Source organism: Topomyia yanbarensis, chromosome 3, assembly GCF_030247195.1.
Source record: "Topomyia yanbarensis strain Yona2022 chromosome 3, ASM3024719v1, whole genome shotgun sequence".
NCBI lineage: Eukaryota > Metazoa > Arthropoda > Insecta > Diptera > Culicidae > Topomyia > Topomyia yanbarensis.
The window spans coordinates 306,967,940-306,988,696 of NC_080672.1; the positions used below are offsets into that span (position 1 = coordinate 306,967,940).

At 41.5% G+C, this 20,757-nt stretch overlaps 1 protein-coding gene across 6 annotated transcripts in view; it reads right to left on the minus strand.

Moving 5' to 3' along the window:
* The window catches only part of LOC131688666 (cAMP-specific 3',5'-cyclic phosphodiesterase 4A-like), a 683,953-nt gene that overhangs the window by 39,671 nt on the left and 623,525 nt on the right, over nucleotides 1-20,757 (minus strand). For all 6 annotated transcript variants that reach the window (XM_058973085.1, XM_058973084.1, XM_058973083.1 and 3 more), the window contains 3 exons: nucleotides 11,418-11,771; nucleotides 9,499-11,352; nucleotides 9,071-9,433 (listed from right to left, as the gene is read on the minus strand). In XM_058973085.1, coding sequence (XP_058829068.1) covers nucleotides 9,071-9,433; nucleotides 9,499-11,352; nucleotides 11,418-11,771 — 2,571 coding nt within the window. The remainder of the gene's footprint in view (nucleotides 1-9,070; nucleotides 9,434-9,498; nucleotides 11,353-11,417; nucleotides 11,772-20,757) is intronic.

Consider the following 20,757-nt stretch of genomic DNA (forward strand, 5'->3'; position numbering starts at 1 on the left):
GTACTGGAAACTCCTCGCCGGTCCTGCGCAGACCATCTCAACATGAAAAGTTTGCTGATGATGGTGTAGCAAGAACTGCCTTTGTTTAAGTCCGAAAAAGCTCTTGGTGATCGAATTCCGACGAAACACTTTCTGGTAGAGCTCTTCCTCTCAGACTCCTAGAACTTTTTTACTGTCGAAGCTATGCCTGCCACACCCCAGAACTTTTTAACTACCGAAAACAGGCGGAAAAGGCAATGTTGATTGAGAGGCAACGAGGGGAAGCAATACCCTTTCGACTGTCCTGGTTTTTTACTCGTCTGATATGGTCACCCTATCCCAGAGGGTCGCTTGATGAAGGTTGGCGATTTGATAAAACTGACCCTCTGCGAGCATATTTTTCGTTTCGATTGCTATGGCTAAAGTTCCGGCCAACTGCCGTAAGGCTGTCCGACAGGGACTGGAATACTTTTGTAAAATCATGAATTAATCCAGAAATCAATGAAAATTTGCTTTGTTCTGATATATTTTGTTTTTTTCTGCTTTATCAAAAATGGTCTCTTTTTTCATACAATCATATGCGACTTCGTGAGGAGGAATATTTTCTGCAGGTGAAAATAGAGCATAGTATTGCGGATGTCATCTATCTTAAGTGTGCAATGCAGTACTATCATTCAACATGTTACACCAAGCAGAAAAAAATCTCTCGGCAAACCGCAAGCCAAAACACGTGATTGAAAGTGATGGTGTTAGAAACTCGATTTGAATTAATAATCCCGTAATAGAAATTTGTTGTTTTTGATCATTTCAATAACATTAAATGCCAGTATATTAATTTATAAAAAAATCAAAATCACGAACAATTTGTGTCTTACGACAATTTCCTTCCGGTTAGTTTGTCAAAAAGACGCCCGTAGTATTTTTTTAATCGTTGTGTGTCCGACGCGGTACCCGGGTACCTTTTACATTTCTTATAAAAGAAATGTATAGAATTCGCTCAAACTTTCAAGATTTTTTCCGAGGCCCGGAGGGCCGAGTCTTATATACCAATCGACTCAGCTCGACGATTTGGGACAATGTCTGTGTGTGTGTGTCAGTGTGTGTGTGTGTATGTAACGGACAAATTCTCATTCGTGTTTCTCAGCAATGGCTGAACCGATCTTATCCAAACCAATTTTAAATGAAAGAACTAAAAAACAGTATGAATGCTATTAATTTGTTTTTGATTCTGATGTTTAGTTTTTAAGATATGAATGCTTGAATGCGTAAAAATGGCGCTTTTGGCAGTTTTTTTAAATTATCTGCCGAAATTGACAATATAGATTAACAATTTATATGTTTTTAGACAGCTTAAACGAATACCTTTCGAACAAGCTATAGATTGTTGAAATCGGACTATTATCAAAAGAGATATTTAATATTAAATGCGGACGAAAGATTGCTATCATTTCCCATTGCCAGAAATATGACCAAAAACATGTAATCTATTATTAACGCCAAAACGGCCTATTTTAGGTCAATAGTATCTTCGGAGAATTTAATAGAGGTAATATGCTCTTTCTTTTGGTATTGTGCTTTTGCTGATTAATCCCCCTATGAGTGAGATATTTTCACAAATTTTCTTGGAAGTGATTATAACGAAATGATGCCTTCAGCAAATTTGTAGCTCTTACTTTTGCGAATAACTTTACTGAAGACTTCAAATATCTATTTTGAATACTTTAAAAGTTATGGCTTGTTGTTTGTGGATTACTCTTCGTCGCCTATTTATTGTTCAATATAGTAATAATCCATTGAAATAAACCAAACATTATTTCGATAAATCGAATTTTGTATTTCATTTTTCTATCTACAACCGCTAGAAATAATCACCGAACACTTCCAAGTTGTCTGGAAGGAACTTGATAACTTATCAGTGCAAAAATGTTCATTTGTGCGAACCTTCTGACTGCAATTTTTCTAACTTATGACCATCGGATTGATCTGAAACCTTTTGGAAAATGAAAAGCGAAATAAATAACTCCAAGCAACGGCGTAGCCAAGAGAAGGTTTTAACACCATACAGCCCCCCCCACCACACAAAAAAAATATTGGATTGGAGTTGAAAATTTATTGATGCAAACTGATTTAATTCAATATTACAATAACATTATCTGATCCGTAGATTGATAACCTGTTGTTGTAAACATCATGAGGACTTTTGATAAATTGTCGGAATGGGGTCCTGATATGTAACTGATCTATTGGTCTTGATTTCACAGTTGTCTAAATTAGACAACTGTGAAATCAAGACTATTATTAAATAGCATCAATATCAAATTCATGCCTGAAAACATTCCAATAGAAAATTCCAGAGTTCTGTAATCAATCATAATCCTCAGATTTCTTTTCAAATTTTCAGCTTTTTTCCTACACAATATTAGGAAAGCTTATTACACAATTATTCCTAATAGGTTTGTGAAAATTATAAACTATTTGAATTTTTTTATAGTTTTATTTTTTATTTAACCGTGATTTTTTAATAAATAGTGATCATCGCTTCACAACGTAGTCTATTTATCATGGTTTGCGGTGAGCACGAACTCTCGAATTGCTGAACTGAAAATTATGGAATAGAAATTAATTTTTAGTATTCTTTACAGACCCGCTGGTGCCCTAAGACGATTTCGCTAGAGTTTTAGAGCACTGTGCACCCAGTGCATTAACGCAAGTGACGGAAGGTTATCGAAAAGTTTCGTGAAAATGAAAGTTCCAGTAATGATGATGATTTTCCCAAACGGTTCGTTTTCGTGAGGTTTTTATTTATTCTTTGGCATTAGGATTAGCGATAATAATTCAAATCAAGAATACTACTGGGAAGTCACCTTTAGAAAAAGTCGATGTAGAAGTAAAATTTGAAACTATGCACGCATGTACTTCAGAGATAGCGTGATATCAGGAGCTGCGATTTCATTTCAACGCTTTTTTTGTGAAAAGGGCGATACTTACAAATGTAAACATAGGGCTTTTTTCTTACATGCGAATGAGGGCTTTGAAACGCAACAAATTAACCTAAAAATTTTGATTCTACGATATTGCTTTCTTAAACTACAGCAAAAAATACAACGGGCGAAACTGTATTTTTGTTTGTTTATTTAAAGTTTCGCCCTCCACGCTCCATGCAAGCAAACAGGGCGATACTTTTTTTGCTAGCAGTTTAGAGGCGAAACTGTTATTTTCGTATTTTTTAGGATTATCAGACTGATACCAGCTGTAAATAGTAACAATGATCTCTATTGAAAAAACCCGGACGAAATCGGTGGTGTAAAACGGTAGTTATTGTAAAAAAACGTAAGGGCGATACTTCAATGCTGATAGATGGGACCGAAAAAGTAAACAATCGCCAAAGGGGCGATACTATCATTTTGTCAATTTCAATAGCAAAAACAAATTTTAATTTAATAATTTCAAATACTTTATGAAGTTTTGTGTTTCGATCACTGAATCATGCAAGCTAGGATGTCAAAAAACACAATAGTTCTTAAATAGGAAATAAAACCAAGTCTGGAAATATTCACTGTTGATTTTCTTTGAATGGTATCACTGCTAGTATCGCCCTTTTCAAGAAAAAGCGTTGATTTCTTAGTTCTCAGTCGCGATGGAAATTTGAGTAAAATATAAACTTCAATTCGATTAAAAAAAATCGTTTTTTTTGTTTCAGTACAATATATAACCCCTTTTAGGAAAATTCAGTTTTCCCACCACAATATAGATATTTTATTAACAGAGCATTAACAATAATTCGTTGGTATGTCTATATGTCTATTTTATGGGCCATTTTTTCGCTTTCCCATTGATTTTGTTTGAGATTTCTAGCACTGATGTTGTCCTATGCTGATTTGAGCGATTCTCTGAGTCCTGCCACTATCCCATGTAGTATGTGTTATCAAAAACATCGCGAAGCATCAAGTTCTAAATGCTCTCAAACGATATATTATCCGAAGAGAGTGATAAGAGTTATAAGAAATGTCTCATCACACTGTTAGGTGGATTAAACACGTTTTTAAGTTTCAATTAATTAAATTCCTATGTTTTATCCATAGCTGGAAATTGAAACTTTGTGACATCTTAGAACTTCACTAAATCAATCTTTTGGGTTGATAATATTGTTGATATAGTAAGCGTGGGAGTGAGGAGGGGCTCCTGATTTTTTTACTACGTTACAGGCCGACGTGGGTACCCGGGTACCCACAAAACTAAAATGCCCATAACTAAGGTAATATCCAACCGATTTCGATACTTTTGGCCGTTTTGGATTCAGGAACTCATCCACTTTTGGACTTGGTAAAAATGAATCGGGTCACCTCATTCGATTCCAGGGAATCCGGGTTTCCGGAAGCAGGTTCCAGTGCTGGGCTACTATTTGCGAACTTCAATGGAAAACTAGCAATATGGGTATCAAAATTCTCGGAACTGCATCAGTAGGCTGTATCTCGTGATTTTGGAATTTTTTGGTGATTTGACCCCGGAACGGACATTCCGAAGCAGATTCTAGTGGGGCCGTGAATGGCCATTCCATTCCAATTCCATTTTTTCAATTGCCATAGGGTCCCGTAACAAAAAAAACAGACTTCCAATTTGACAATTTGAAGAGTTTTGATACTCATATTGCTAGGACATCATTAAAATTTACAAATCATGTCCTAGTACTGGAACATTAATCCGGAAAATCCGGATTACCAAAAACCAGATCCATTCATCCGGTTCTATTGTTCAGAATCAAAAAGTGAACGAGTTCCTGAGTTCAAAACATCTAAAAGTGTCCAAATAGGTTAAAGGAAGCCATAGTTATGAGCATTTCAATTTGTGGGTACCCGGGTACCCTCGTTGGCCTGTTAAAGGTGTTTTTTTTTGTTGGACACATAACTGTTAAATAAGCAAGCTAAAAACCTGAAATGTCAATATAATGGCCAAACAATTTTTTTTTCGCAGAACCCATCTGGAATTGATTTTGCAATGCCAAATACTGCCGAAAAATGTATGTTCCATCAAAATTGTAATTTTGAAATTTTGACTCTATCACTCATGATTTTTAAGGTTCATCTGAGAACGCCTCATTAAGCGGCCATTTTGGAAAACGAAAAAAGCAGTTTTTTCTCACACCGGTGTGAAAATCTTCATGAAAATGAATCAATGTATTTAAGGCATTGGTAGAGAATTACCGATTCATGAAAAAATTTCCAACAGTGTGAGAAAAAACTGCTTTTTGCGTTTTACAAGATTGCCGTTTTTCTAAGCTTTCCCAGTTGAACCATAAACCAAAAAAACTGAAAATAAAATAATAATTTTTTCTTATAACGGGTGTTCAATAAAAAATGAGAAGGATTTCAATGTCTTTTTGTAATTAAAATAAAAACCGTAATTTTTTTCTCTCCAAGAGAATTGCTCTCTGGACTCCCTAGAAATGGGTGGCATATTTCTTTTCGACAGTTCAATCGAAGATGGCTTCGAAACAACAAGCACTCTGCGAACGTGTTGTACGGTTTTACCAAACGAATGATCATCGTGCAAAAAAGTTTACGGTAAACCACTTTCGAGACGTAATCGTGCCCGTGATTTACCGGATTCTGGCATCGCTGAGCGTGGAGTGGAAGGCTAGTAGCGGCCGTCCGGCGAAAATATTGACCAAGAAGAAAAAGGAAGTGCCGAAAAAGCTGTTTGACAACAAAGCCGGAACGACTGTATCGATTTTGTTGGCTATTTTCGGCAAATTTGAGACTAAGAGAAACGAAAGCAATGAAATTGAAAGACGGATAGGTATTCTAGAGCGAATCAGTTATAAACTTAGAACGGAAAACTAGAACTAGGCAGGCTCATATGGGCATGATCGAAAGGAAATGTGAAGAATTCTTTGCCTTATGCAGAGTAGGAGTTGGGCGTTGCACCCAAGTCTACCGCATGGTCTATGGTAGAACATAACTCATCATCATGTTTTACCGCCGACGCCGAACTACATAGTAACAAAGCCGGAACGAGTTTGTGTGACGCCGGCCAAAAATATCACTGCTCCCATACCTTGATTCAATGAACCCTCAAGATGGAGGACATCATCTGTCGGTCCCCCGAGTACACTGACGAGCAGATAGCGATCGTAAAATCGAAATGCCGGTGGATGACGAAGAACTACCGCGTGACATCGTTAATGCTGGACGACGAAAGTTACTTTCCACATTCCAGGAAATGACAGCTACTATTCCAGCGATAAGTAGGTCACATCTCCCGAAGTAAAATATAAGTTTAAGCATAAATTTGAAAAAAAAAAAAGATATGCAGTACATTGCCATTCGGACAGAGGGATTTCAAAACCGGTTGTCAAGCAGAGCGGTCTGGCTATCAATCAACAAGTTTACCAGGAGGAGTGTCTTGAGAAAATGGTTCTGCCGTTCTTAAAGGAGCATCATGCGAATGGGATGTACTTCTTCTGGCCGGACAAACATGGGGGAACATGAGAGGACTTGATCAGGTTTCCAGCTAAACCCGCGTAAATCTCTAAAAAAAATTCAATTCTTCAAATGTCATTGAAATATAATGTGCAAAGGTGTTGTGGGTGTTAATGGTTTTTTGCAGAATTTTTAATTTAATTTTCGTCTGCATCCTGTTGGACTAACGTGACATCCGTGAAAAGTTCGACCAGGTATTGATCCCTGATGAAGACCAGCGATGTCAGTGCTATGAGAGTCGAGACTTTTAGGGCATGCTACTCTCTGAGTACCGCTCAGTACGCGAAGAATGACAACGCAGAACGATTCAAAATGGTCTACTTAGAAGCGTACGAAGCCATTACGAAAACGCACTAAGTCGACGATATATTGATCAGCGTAGGTTCCAAGGATGAAGTAATTCATCCAGCGAACGACGTGAGGGTCTTGCATGCCCAAGGTGGGTAGGAACTGAATAAGCAATTCCACAGTAACCAGTTTAGCGTTACAAGAAACAAACATGGAAGAAAAGAATCTCGATCTATCTTCGGAGTTGTCCACGAAAAAGATTTTGGGTATGAAGTGAAATACATGCCTTGATGTTTTCATTTAGAAGGTCGGTTGGAATCGGCACGACGAAGCATTGCTGAAGGGTGGAAGACGCCCTATGAAATGAAAAGTTCTACGAGCCTTGATGACTATATATGTATGAAGATTTTGTTGCAAGCTATTTGGCGATCCGGCGTAGCCTGGGACGATGAGATAAGCTTTAATACGTTCGACAAATGGCAATTGTACTTACAAGTCCTGTCGCAGGTCGAAAATGAGCACGATTACCCGGTGCTATTTTCTTTCTGATTAGTGAAGTAGATGAGATACAGTGCCACATTTTCGTTGACGCTGGAAAGGTTTCGGTTCTCCGAATAGCCCGAATAGATGGAAATATCAGCTGCTCTCTTGGCACTGCAAAGAGTTCTGTTGAAACTAACATCGATTCCGCGACTGGAGTTACACGCCGCAGTGATCTGCGCACGACTTGAGCACACTGTCATTGAAACTGGGTATGCGAGGTTTATTGGTCTAACTCTAGGAACGTATTATACCGGATAAACTCGCACCATCGACGGGATCAGTTCGTAGGGTTCGCTGAAATCCTTGAAACTATGAAGGTAAGCGAATAGCGTTACATACCCAGCAAGCTAAATGTTGCTGACAACGCTACGAAGTGGAGCACACTTCCAGATCCGTCTGTCGAGAGCAGATGGTTCAACGAATTGGATTTTCTCTGATCAACGGAGTAGAAGTTGTCGTAGCTCACAATCAAGACCGCAACTACCGATATAGGATTTGAAGAAGGGCATCTAACTCATTAACTTTTACCAGAACCAATCATTCACGTCGAGGATTACTGCAGCTCGGTACTACGGATGGTACGATTCATAGCAAGCTGCCAATTGAATCTTAAAAAGCAGCTGGTCAGCACACGGGATTGCTTACCGATGGCCGAAACACACCTGATACGTTTCACAAGGCAAGAATGTTTTTCTAATGAAATCGACATTTTGTGGAATACGCCACGAAAGGTTGGAGAACTTGTAACTTCTCTTTCACAATCTTGTCCACTGTACAAGCAAACGCCGTGGTTAGATGAATGTGGAATGATTCGGATGAGAACCTGTGTCGGTGCATGTGAGTACGCTACCGAAAGCGGTAAGAAACCTATTATCCTACTGAGAAAACATCATATCACTACTCTTATGAAATCCCACTACCACAATATATACCACCATTAGAACCAAGAAACAGTAATGAACGAACGTCCGATATACCACATTGGGCGCTTACGTACGTGCTTCAACTAAGTGCGTAGAGATTGCAAACGCAGTATCGAACCCTTCAATCACGGCAGATCTTTCCTTTGCTCGACTAGCGGCTTTCGCATGCCTGTTCACACATAGTGGTGTCTATTGCTCTGTTCCAATCTAAGTGGAACTCGGTAGAAGAATCGTAACCTGTTTGACTGTTCGAGCGATAGATATCGAAGTAGTGCATTCGTTGATTACTAGTTCTCGCATTATGGCAATCTGGAAATTCGATGTTAGACTTGGTCAACCTCATAAATTCAACAGTGACCGTGGACTTCAATGGTGCAGAATGAGAGCTAGAAAGACTCGGTGAAGCGGTCGATCTCGACAAAATCGTAAAGAAATCCACTTCATCCGCTGGCAAATGGGCGATCAATCCTTCCCTAGCTTCTCATCTGGGACGGAGCTGGGAAAGACTGATACGAAGAGTAACCTGATGGCTCGATCAAGACTCCGTCCAACGAAGTCCTTCACAAACTCGCGAAATCGAGCACATAGTGAATTCTCGCCGCTTTCGCATGTGCCGGTAGGCCGACTCGGCATTTTCTTCTCGGTTCATCCAACGGTACGAAGCCACTGATCACAGTAGACGATAGTGGGATTTTTTCATGTTTCTATCTAAGCTGTATAACAAATATGATGTCATGCACAGTTTGTGCTCCTGTTAACATTTGTAACAGAACTTATTGTTGAGGAAATGGTTTGAATCAGTATCTCGATACAGCAAAGCTTTATTGCTCATATGTACAACAAACGGACAAAACTTACCCGAGTATCCAATGGTGAGCACCTCTACCGGCAGCGATCCACGCCGCCGGGACAGCAGATTATCCGTATCGGTACGCCGCTTGAACCGCTGCCAGGCGGACGAGGAAGACGAACTGCTGCCGGGTGCCGCTCCGCTAGTATCCTCCGACAGTATGGGACTGAGAATTTCCGCGCCTCCAGACGAACGCCGTCGTAGGGCTTTTTTCGTACTGCGCCGTTTTATGCTGAAGCTACTACGAATCACAACACTGTTGGAGCTCTCGCAGGGAACGGATCCACGTCGCTGCATGTTGTATACCGGGCCGATATTGTTGGGTAACGTCGGTGCCTCCGGTTGGGTCCCGTGCGGTTGGTCTTTTGTTTCTGTTGGAAGCAAAACTAACGGTTAGAAATAGATTTAAAATATCAGTTAGAAAGTTTCATCTTACGCATGGTGGACATGAATTCCGCTGGCATCGAACCACGCCGCAGATCACAGCCCTTGATGACGAGCGAAACGCCAAGGTCCGATTCGGTCGACTTCGGTGGTAACGCAACGGTGACCGGGGCAGAACCTCGTCGCCTGCTTAGGCTCCGTTTCAGCATCGACGGATCGAGATTCTCCTTTTGGCCGAGAGAGAGCTTCGGTATTTTGGCCTTGTCTGCGGAGCCGGAAGAATCCGTTTCGCGCTTAATGCTTTCCTTCTTAATCATTAGAATACCACGAGATTCGCTGTTTGTTCCAGGGTGGGAATTGGAAGAGCTGCTGCTGGAGTTGGATTCGAGCAATGCCTCCGGACAGGCACCAAGTTCGGCTTGCGAAGACATGTAACGGGTGCGTATGTACGGTTGCAACGGTGGGAAGGTTTGCTGTCTGATTAGATGTTTGGAAGTTCCAACGGTGAGAAGATTGGCGGTGTTGCCTATGCTGGCCGTTCCATGCAGCATTAGATTCAGTCGATCGCCACAGATACCAGCGGTCATGGACGCAATGCTGCAGTCTGGAAGAAGATTTTCCGCACTTAGTGGACGTTCTCGATCAGCCGTACTACCGGTAGACGAGCCTCTTCCTCCCCGGTGCAGGCTGTCACTATCTGAAGAAAAGATAGAGAGCGAATCGTTATCAAATTTGTGCTCGTCGCTCTCCTGAATAGATTCCGGTGGGTGATTCGATGCGCGGTGATCCCGTACAGGAAGCACAATTTTCGGTATACTGTGTACGGGGACAGAGAACCGTCGTTCACTGCGGACACTGCAAAATCCAGGAATCTGTAACGAGCCACGGCGTTCAAATTTGGAGAAGTTTGGTATCAAAACCTCCGAACTGTCCGACAGATCAAGCACTGGTTCTTCTTGATCATCACTTTCCTCGGGGTCCTCCTCTTCCAACAATTCCGCATCGGAGATTTCTGTTCGAGTTTCTTCGTTGATTTCTGCCTGCAGCTTACACTCCCACTGGGCCTGGTTGAATTTCAAATGATGCATCATACTGTGTGAGAGTTCCGTCTTCAAGAATCGATGCCACTCGTCCAACAAAGGCGTAACGACAAACTTGAAGAATCCAGTTTGAATCTTGGGCACCGACGTGGACTGCCGATCACAGAGCGAAGTAACGGGCAAATTGAGCTGTCTTTCGTAGTCCCCCTGGCGGAAAAATTCCTCGCAGACCTTCATGCTCCACTTTTTACTGATATCCCATGGCCGGCAGGGATTCGAGATGTCTGCACATTTGAGCGCGATCTGTAGAATGAAATGTCTGTGTTCCTTGTCGCGCATATCGAGCTTATCTCGACAGAGATAATCCCGAAATGTGGCGATAAATTCTTGCTGCCTGGTGATGTCCGTCGCTAGGATTAGAGAGCTGATTTGCTTTTCCAGTTCTGGTCGAATACCCTGTATCTGTTCGGCAACGCCACTCTCCAGCAGGCAACCGACGGCCGAACGCCAGTGATGATTCTCTAGCACCGAAGTGTTCTCGTACAGCGCCGCCAGATGGTTGGAGGTCGCTATCAAGAACGGTTGATTCACGCCCGGATGGTCCAAATCGTGGGTGACAGCACCAATCAATGAAGCCATAATTTCCAGCGGGCTCAGATTCTCCAGGATGCGTCTCTCTTGCAAGAAACAGTGCATTGCTTGTGTTACGTCAGTCGCGTGAATTGAATTGTGATACGGATTCGTACTATGATATCCTTCCTCGATTAAACTAAACAATTTCCATACTCTAACTACGTCTAGATTGAAGTGGTCCAAAAGGCCGTACCAATGGAACAAGTGAACACATAAGACAGGCAGTGACCGTCCTAGAAGGGAGATGAATATAATATACCTTTAAATCGTAGAAGAAGAATGCTTCGCTAGAACTTACCCCCCGTGACCGTCTCCAGGGTGAAAGCATTGAAGCGCCAGTTACCGACACGGTCCAGAATGCACTGCACTTGGCCGTGTAGGATGTCATCCAAAATTGCCTGATCCAGCACAAGGCTGCGAGTGTTGAGCTTCTTTCTGCGTCGCTTGTGCATCGTTAGGAACCGCCCGGTACAGGCATGCCGTCGCCGCGGGTTCTCCGAGTACTCATCGGCTATTAGGGCCTCGAACAGGGGCCGATCCTGATCGGACATTCGACGGGCCGGCTGGTAGGGTGTCGTCGTTACGGTGGTCGCCATCGTTGTCAAAGCAATCGTCGTCGATCCGGTCGATGGTATCGTGTTGGATGTTGTAGCTGAAATATAGAAAACAAACAAAAACGCTGTATTAAAACAGTTGAAGTAAAACGAAAGCTGCGAAGGGGATTAGGTAGCCTAGCTGATACAAATCTCACTAACGAAGAGCCACGATGTACATTAATAATGAAAGGAAAACCTCCGGGCTCTAAAGGTGTGATAAACAAACCGTGCGGAGCTAGTCCAACAACGAAATCGAACGTAATAAAAATTTATCACCTTATCACACTTTGTCGAGCTCCAGCCATTTCATCACCATGTTGGACTGACGGTGAGACCTGATCCTAGCCTATAGTGAATAATCCTACCAAGCTGGAGAGAAATGTGTGGTCAATTTAATCTAGTTAGATCGCCTTTCATTCAGTTTGCAGTGGAAGCTTCCAATTCATTTTCACATTTTTTTTACAAACCACTATCTCACCAGACCAAATGGTTAATAATCCCCGGAAATTGGATTTGAAAAAGAGAACGTACAATGTTTGCTGACTGTGGTTGCCTCGGGAAGCCGAATACTGAGCCCTTGTTGCATACCGTAACAGTAGTAGCTACGAGTTTTCCCTAGCTGGAACCGACCCTTATCTATCTCGTAGTAAAATGGTTTATGTCGTTTCCCTAGTTTCATTGTTCGGGAGATTACTGTGTCAAGAATCGAGTTGTTTGTATTATGTGTAGGCATAATGTGTGATAGGAAGCTCGAATGCCGATTGAATCGGGAACGGACCGATAACTTCTTCCAATTCACCCTATTCGGGGTGGGGGAGGAGCGTGTCGTAGGATAAATGGCCATTTTTATGAAAATGGCCAAATTGTATTTTTGATAATAATGTATTTTTGATCAAATCGAAACCTGATAGCAGAGTAAAAATAGAATCTGATTACTGGTCAGGGTGGTAAAGTTTCCCTTAACAGGAAAAACCGAATAACTCTAGAACAGGATATTTTCAACTTTTAAGGTCCAATATCAAAATTCTTATAGCAATGTTTCATAATTAAAACAAAAATTAAGATTAGGGCAATACTTTTATGGAAAGTATTATTCAGCAGCAGTTTCAATATCAATGTTATTATTTACGTTTCAAGGTCGCCAATGTTTTTTTCTGGTATTCACAATTGAAATTTTCCAAACAAACAGCAGAGTACAGGACCCCATTAACGTCAAACTTCGCACAGCAATGTACTACCCATGATCGCATAGTTGTCCCGTTTTCTGTGGGATTTCCTATCTTTTTGGGACTGATATGCAATCATGGGCAGTGTAGCACCTTGAAGAAGGGAACCACTACTGCTTATTTGTTGCTAAACTGAAAAGTAACGTGAAGGCTAAGCCGGCCTATTAAATCTTTAGCACACGAAGGAAAACTCAGTGAGTCAGTAATTTGTCATTATTCAATTTACACTGTCGACAGTCGCGATTTGACCTGAAATTAGAACATTTGAGCTAATACATCGAGGTGACCTTAGGACTAGATTCGAAATTTTCAGAAAAAACTACACTACATCAAATATGCAGTCTACTTGCTACTTCTGTCCGAGTTAGGCTTACAATCGAGCCAAGTGAGCGACAACTAGTAGCCTCTCGATTTAGTGTGCATTTTGTAGAGAATAAAGGAAAAATTGTATGTATTCTTGCTATAATGGGTAAAGCTTATGACAAAGCTCTGCTCCGACCCAACGTTACGGTCGTTGAGTTTAAATTGTGTTCGATACGACCGAGTTTTCGTGAAGCGCAATACCTTTTGAAGGTGTAAAGGGAGTATAGGCTCATGAAAGTTATCTATCTCCAGTATCATCATCTCCACAATGCAGTATTGATATCATTCAACATGTTAATTCAAGACGAACGTTTCGTTTTGCAGGACAACTATAAAAACCAATGGATGAAAGTGACAACGCTGGAATTATGATTCCCGTTTATATAGAAAATGACTTTATAGAGGTAAGCATACATGACTTAACATTGCCTGCCCCTTTTGACCTAATGGCAAAATTTGTGGCACTTGTTCACGCCATACTGAAAAAGCAGCATCCAGTATCCCAAAATCAACTGAAAGCAACATCGGCAAGGAAGTTAATATCCCTGACGATGGCTTTACACAGCCCAAACATTCATTGGTGGTTGAATTCAACCCGCTTCGGAGAACCCATCCGAATCATCACCGACCGACAATTGGAGTCCGATCTATTGCGCGAGCTGACCAAAGTTTTGAACACCACTCATCTAAAGACCTACCACCTGCAAGGCAATGGGAATGAGATCCTCTCTTACAAAAGAACTTCCAGTTTCGTCAGCCGAAGCTACCTACGGGAAGACTGGTTAATTCTTCGCCGAAGTTCTTACCAAAACACTAACACCAGAATTTGTTATGAATCTGAAGATGACCATGGTTAATCGTCCATAAGTAACCACTCTAAGCATCAACCTTGCGTGCATAGGGAATAAGCTACTTCCTCGCACGTTTTGAAGTAGAATACCGCCAATTTTGTAACTAATTCTGTAGAATGTACAATTAGGCCATCACAAATATTTTTTAAAAATTATGTCACCCCCCCCTTCAAAATCGCTGAAAAAAATCAGGGGGCAAATAATTTTTTTAAAATAACCAAAATTCAAAAAATTGTCACGTTTTATAGAACAACAATAGCTTCCAGATTTTGCTTTACGTAACTGAAAACTATTATGGTAGTTTTAGAAATTACCATCCCATGATAATTTTTATTTTGACCATTCTCGGGTAAATGTGAAGTTTAAATGAGATCATCGATCCAGTCCAACATCGAATGAAACGTTTGCTGGTCGCGGAAGGAAGGACCCATCTGTGTATTATCAAACAAACATCTCATGGAAAGGCTAATACAGACCGACTTCTGAATCGATTCCATTTTAAACGCAACAGTCGATAGAGACATAATCGATCGTTGCATTCGAAAATAATTTCGATAAGGAAACAATCTGAGTTCAAATCAGACTCCTGGAGATTTATATATGATTCAATATTCAATATACATGAGCTTTACCGAAAGGTTTTTGACATTTAAAGATTTCATATGGGATCTTAGTATTCATACCGTATTTCCGCAGCCATATGTGCGATTCTTATGAATCTGCTACCAAACCTTCCATTTAAGGCTAAGCTTGTGAAAATTGAATAAGCCGTTTTCCAAGAAGCCGAAGAGACATTAATTCTGAAATATTCCAAGAACCAGAAACATGCGAAATTTTCGAGATAGACGCTGGAATCAAAAAAACTTTGTCTGGCCATCAGCGATCATTAATGCTCTAGCAAAGCTAAATATAGATCTTACAAATAATGGTATCATCGGCACTTACCGCAGGAAGAACCGGGAATCCATTATCGATGTCAATTTTTGTAGCCTTGGAGTAACCGGAAAGATGGACTGAAAAGTGTGCGAGGATATATCCACAGCGACCACCAAGCGATTTGGTACAGCATTGATAACAGGACTATGAACTACACATGAATATGAATATGTAGGAGATAAATAAACGAGTGAAGATGGAAAACAGCGATTTATCACAGGAACGTGTCCGTCGAAGAACTTGAATTTCAGGGTATCCTCTTCAACCTAAATGCGAACGAGTTCACGGCACTACTAACAAAGGCGTGTAATGCGACCATACCAAGGGATGGGAAACTGAGAAACGGTCGCCGGGTGCAATACGACGATTATCGATCTACGTATAAGTTGCCTCCGAGCTTGAGAAGAAGTCGGAGATCACTTCGGTTTCTCATCTCGCTCAGTTCAGAAGCTAGAAATCGTTCCGCTGCAATAGCAGGGCAAGTAATCAAATTTACCCGCGCGACGCTTGGCAAAAATTGATTCCTTCTGCCTAGTGTGTGATACGTGAACAAACAATGAGTGACAATGCCAAGCAAAAGTATATCACGATGCGGGCAAACTGTGTTGCTGTTGACTACACGAAATATCCGGTAATACCATCAATTCATGAAGGGGAGCAAATGTTGAAGGTGAACTTGAAGTTCAACGTAGCTTGCGGTACTTTATGCGGTGCAATTCCACCATTTACGTCATGCGCTACTGAATATGTTAAAAAATATTAGTCAAGTAGAATCATTCGCTTCCCAGAACAACATGAAACACGTCATCGAATGTAATGACATTTTATACAGTATCCCAACATATATAAATGTTGACATGACCTGGCACCACGTACTAGTTCCTTCGCTATCAAACAAATCCTGTCAAAATACGGAGAGGTGAATAGTGTTAAGGAAGATAGTTGGAGGAACTTCTTCCCAAGACTCCGCAACGGAGTTCGTGTGGTGAGAATGCGTCCGACAAAACCTATTCCCTCTTACTTGACTTTCACATGCAAATCACCTCATGGTGTTGAATATTCTCAACGAACACTAGTCACGCACCCAGGACAGATTCCTACCTGTCAATATTGTGATCATCCGCTACACCACGGGAAACCTTGCGCAGAGACTGCTAAAGAAATTCCACCTGATACGACCAAAGCCGGTATACAATCATCGTATGTTAAACCACAACCAGTTGGTAAACCAACGACTGCAGACCGGACATTCACAAACACCAGCTCAACAACGATCGGCCCCAGTACCACTAAACCAACTGCCATTATCAACATCGAAGTAACAACGATTACAGCAAATGTTTCCAAACCAACAACCAACACCACCAATAAGGAATCTAATACCGATGAAGAAGAATTTACAATAGCGACCCGTAAGCACAAACAACAAATAAGAACATCCGACGATGAGCAAGATGAATGCAGTACCGATGATGACATGGACGTAAACTAAAACGCGAGAGAAGACGGACCAAATGACCCCCAAGGTGCGCTCCACGGCTCAGTTGTGCTAACGCATTGAGCCGTGTCAAATATATGTAAAATTAAAAAGAAGTCAGAAGGCTCGAGGTAAGCGAGCTGCAAGAACCGCTCTCAACAAAGCAGTCAAGCTGTACAAGAAAGCCTTACCACAAAGCCAACGCGAATTTCCTTAGGAGAGACCTACAAAGTTGGCATAACAAAGATAAAAGGCTCAGCTGCACCACCTGAAAGGTGCCCGGAATAGATGGAGGTCACCATCGAAAGGTTTTCCCAACAACATGAATCTATTATTAGGTATGATCACAAAGATGAAGATCGGTTTACCAACAAACAGGTTATCGAGATGGCGAAAGCCATAAAAGTGAAGCGATACATGAGAGCCCGGATATGTTCAAAACGATCCGATAATTGGAAGCGACAAAAGCTGATGTTGCTTCCGATACCGGGACAACATGGAAATCTTTCAGCGTAGTCAATATATCCCTTGGTAATGTTAGAGAGAAGGAGTAATCCTGAACAAGCTAACGAAGTACGCGGACCGTGAGAACGGCATCTCATGTAATTCGGCTTCCTTATAGGCAGGTCTACAGTGAAATCCATCCAAACGGTCGTGGGAGCTGTGGAGACAGCAGAGATACAACTGACGTTCCTAGACTCGACGCTGTGGAACGCAGTGTACGATGGAGTATTGAAGCTGAACCTTCCCAGAGATATACGATTTTCGGCTTCACGGATGATGTGGTGTTCCAAGTAATCGGACAATCACTAGAAAAGGAGACACTCGACACGGAGACGATTGCCCATCATAAAACAGAGTTGGTGATGACTAGCAGCCGAAAGACAGCGCGGTCGGAAAATATATCATCGACTTGAACTTTTTAAAGTCACGACGATTATGTTAAGGGGAAGGTTGTGAGAGCAACCACAGCTTTGCTTGAGGCGCCAGTGTACTGAGCACCACGAACCAGCGGAAATCGCTGGACCGAAGCATGTGAGCAGACTAGTTTCACCGTCAGGGACAAGATCGAGTAGGTCGAGTGAAGCACCAGCGGTGGGTCGTCGAGTTTTCAACGAACCGGAAGCAGCGAACCAGAAGCTACGCTCTATCCGGTATCGCCGAACCGTCCTCGCCAAGTACTGGTTGGCCCTTTGAGTAGGATTTATTGACTATGCGAGTAGATTGCGACAAAACTGGGAGCTAAATGATTCGCGCAACAGGCATCGGTATCGGGAGAACTTCCGACGGGGAATTGAGATGGCTCGCGAAAACAGGAACTAAATGGTTCACAGAAACTGGAGCCAAATGGCTAAAGGAAGTTCATCACTGCGATTAGCCGGATATGTGTTCGGAGCTAAACCGCTCTAATGTATCATTTTGTCTTGAGACTGAATCAGCCTCCCCACGATATAACGCTTCGATGCAGTCTCGTGCTTTTGTTCCACGAGAACCTCACTTTTTTGAAAGAAGAAAAGTGAGGACTGTTAGTAGTGGTTAGGCATAAAAGTGAGTCCCACCTAGGGCCAATGCAGTTTTGAAGCTTTTTTAACCATACTATAAAACATACAGACATTTTCAGATATCCAGAATGTTTTCCAAAAGTCCATAAGTGAAATGTTGCAATCCTGTTTCTGTACATTGTTATCAAGCAGGTTCACCTTTGACCGATTTTCATGCCTTGTGTGTACAGTCGGTCCATGTGCCACCACAACGGAATGAAAACTGTTCAAGCAACCAAAAGTTAATACCTTAATGTACTCTTAAATGTTTACATTAAGTTCTAGAGAACTTTCAAGCTTTTTTGGGAATTTAGAAATTGCACTGTTCGGAAAATTATTTAAAACGAAAACTTTAGCATCCCTTTCCTATGTAAACTTTTGATTGATTCAGTAATGTTTGCTTGAATTTTTCTAGTAAAACAAATAGCTCAACCCCGCTATACGAAATCACCCTGTGGAAACGTCCACCATTGTTCAATCGAAAGAAAATGTAAAAAGAAAAAAAATTGTGTTTATTAAAATAAATATTTATTTTTTGTTTGCCCCCCCCTTCAGAAAAAAATTTGTACTTGGACATAATTTTTAAAAAAGATTTGTAATGGCCTTATTGAAAGTAACGAAAATAATGGATTTTGTGAAGGCAGTTATTATCTGCACCATGATTAGTCCGTACAATTCGCTCCTCTTTAACGATGAAAGTTAATTATTTCTGTTCGATGTCAGGCCCCTTTGGTTGCGAACGTAAACTGAATTACGTAAAAAACCGGAGGTCGTGTGCTAGTATGGCATCATTTGTGAATTACACTCGTGCTGGCTACACCAGTACGTCCTGTCGGTCGAATCCATCGTTTGCTGAGAACGGCCCACTACGCTGAACTTCTTGGCTCCGGAGCAACCGTCTGCTTGGCAGCAGTGATGGAATATCTTGCCGCTAAAGTATTGGAGCTGGCAGTAAACAGTGCTCGTGATAATAAATAGACCAGGAGCATCCCCCGTCATCTACAGCTGGCCATTCGGAATGACGTAAAGTTGAACAAATTGCTTGACTATTTCCTAGGGTGGTATGTTGACTAGTATCCAGGCCTTTCTGCTGTCATCGCAGACCGAAAAGAAACCGAAGAAATCGGCTACCACCGGAGAGAATAAGAAAAAAAAGATAGGTGAGTAATGTCAGAGACATAACCGAAGTGAAGTAGAATACACTTCAGGCTGTTAATGCGAGTGCTGCAATTTTTACTACCTTCAAAAAATTGTATTGAAACTAGTTATTTCGGTATTTCTAATGGACCAAAATATCGGTACATGCACATTAAAATTCTAAAATATAGAAACTTATTCGAACATACGGATTCTCATATGATAAGCTGAAAAGCTTACTCAATGATAGTGAATCAATCCCTTTGGCAACAGCAAAAAAATTCGATATACGTGTACCGTTATTTCGGTATTTCTATTAGAAATACCCAAATAAGTGGTTTTAATTAAACTATTTAGAAGATAGTATAACTTGCAGTATTCGTATCAATAGCCTTAAATGTATTCTACTTCACTTCGGTTACATCTCTGACATTACATACCCATCTTTTTGACAGAGTTGACGTACTCAAAACGCCAATAACACCACCGTAAGAAGGCCCCTGCAGAGTACTATGACGCAAAAAAAGGACAAGAAACAGGCTATCTTCGTCGATCACCTCAACCTCCAAACCAGCGTGTTACCAATCCTGCCCACTCAATGAAAGGGGGTCTACCCCAAGCGTCCATCTATGTTACTCTCAAAATCGCGATTGGGCATCTATGATTGGCAGACTTTAACTCTCATGGTGTGGCTTGGGGTTGCCTTTATGATGATAACCGATCTACTTTATTCACGATTTTTGCGATAACTAGAAATATGAGTGAAAGGACACAGATTTCTCCGCAACCAACGCGCTCTGAATTTGATACAGCAAGGTTGCACGTAGAAGACAATCCATGATCCTTACCGTAGCGATCATGTTCCAATTATGAACAGCTCAAGGCCATCGGAAACAATCAATGTTTCGTATGACCTCACAGGAAGCATTGATTGGAAGAGCTACTCTGTCGCGATATCCGAAACTATCGACTCGACATAGGTACTTCCTCTTTAGGAAGAGCATAAGTTTTTGTCTGAACTGATTCTCGTTAACGCGATTCAAGATCAGACGAAACGAACCCCTCAACATCCAAAGGCATTACCTTGGCGGGGCAAAGCGTACTCAGACGTATACGTGAAGAAGTTCGCTGCCTATAACAGACGAAGGGATATCCGATAGCTACCGACAGACAGTACGCAAGGCGTGAATTGCGAATGAAGAGTTTGATGAATGTCAAGAAATGTGTTACTGGCCCAGATTCGTCGACGGGTTAACTAGAGAAACATCGATTATCTGTCTTTAAGGTACGGCTCGACTTATAGAAAATCAAAACAGCAATTATGCGAATATGGAATATTCAAACCGTTAAATATTGGATTTCACCAAGAAGGTTTGTCCGGACTCCGTCCCGACACAGGAAACCTACCGCGCAGCGTACCCTCACGATACTGCCAACGAAACATGGTGCAGTTTTCACTAGCTCTCTTATCATGTAAAAATAAATCCCCAGGGCCAGGCAGAATCAAATTT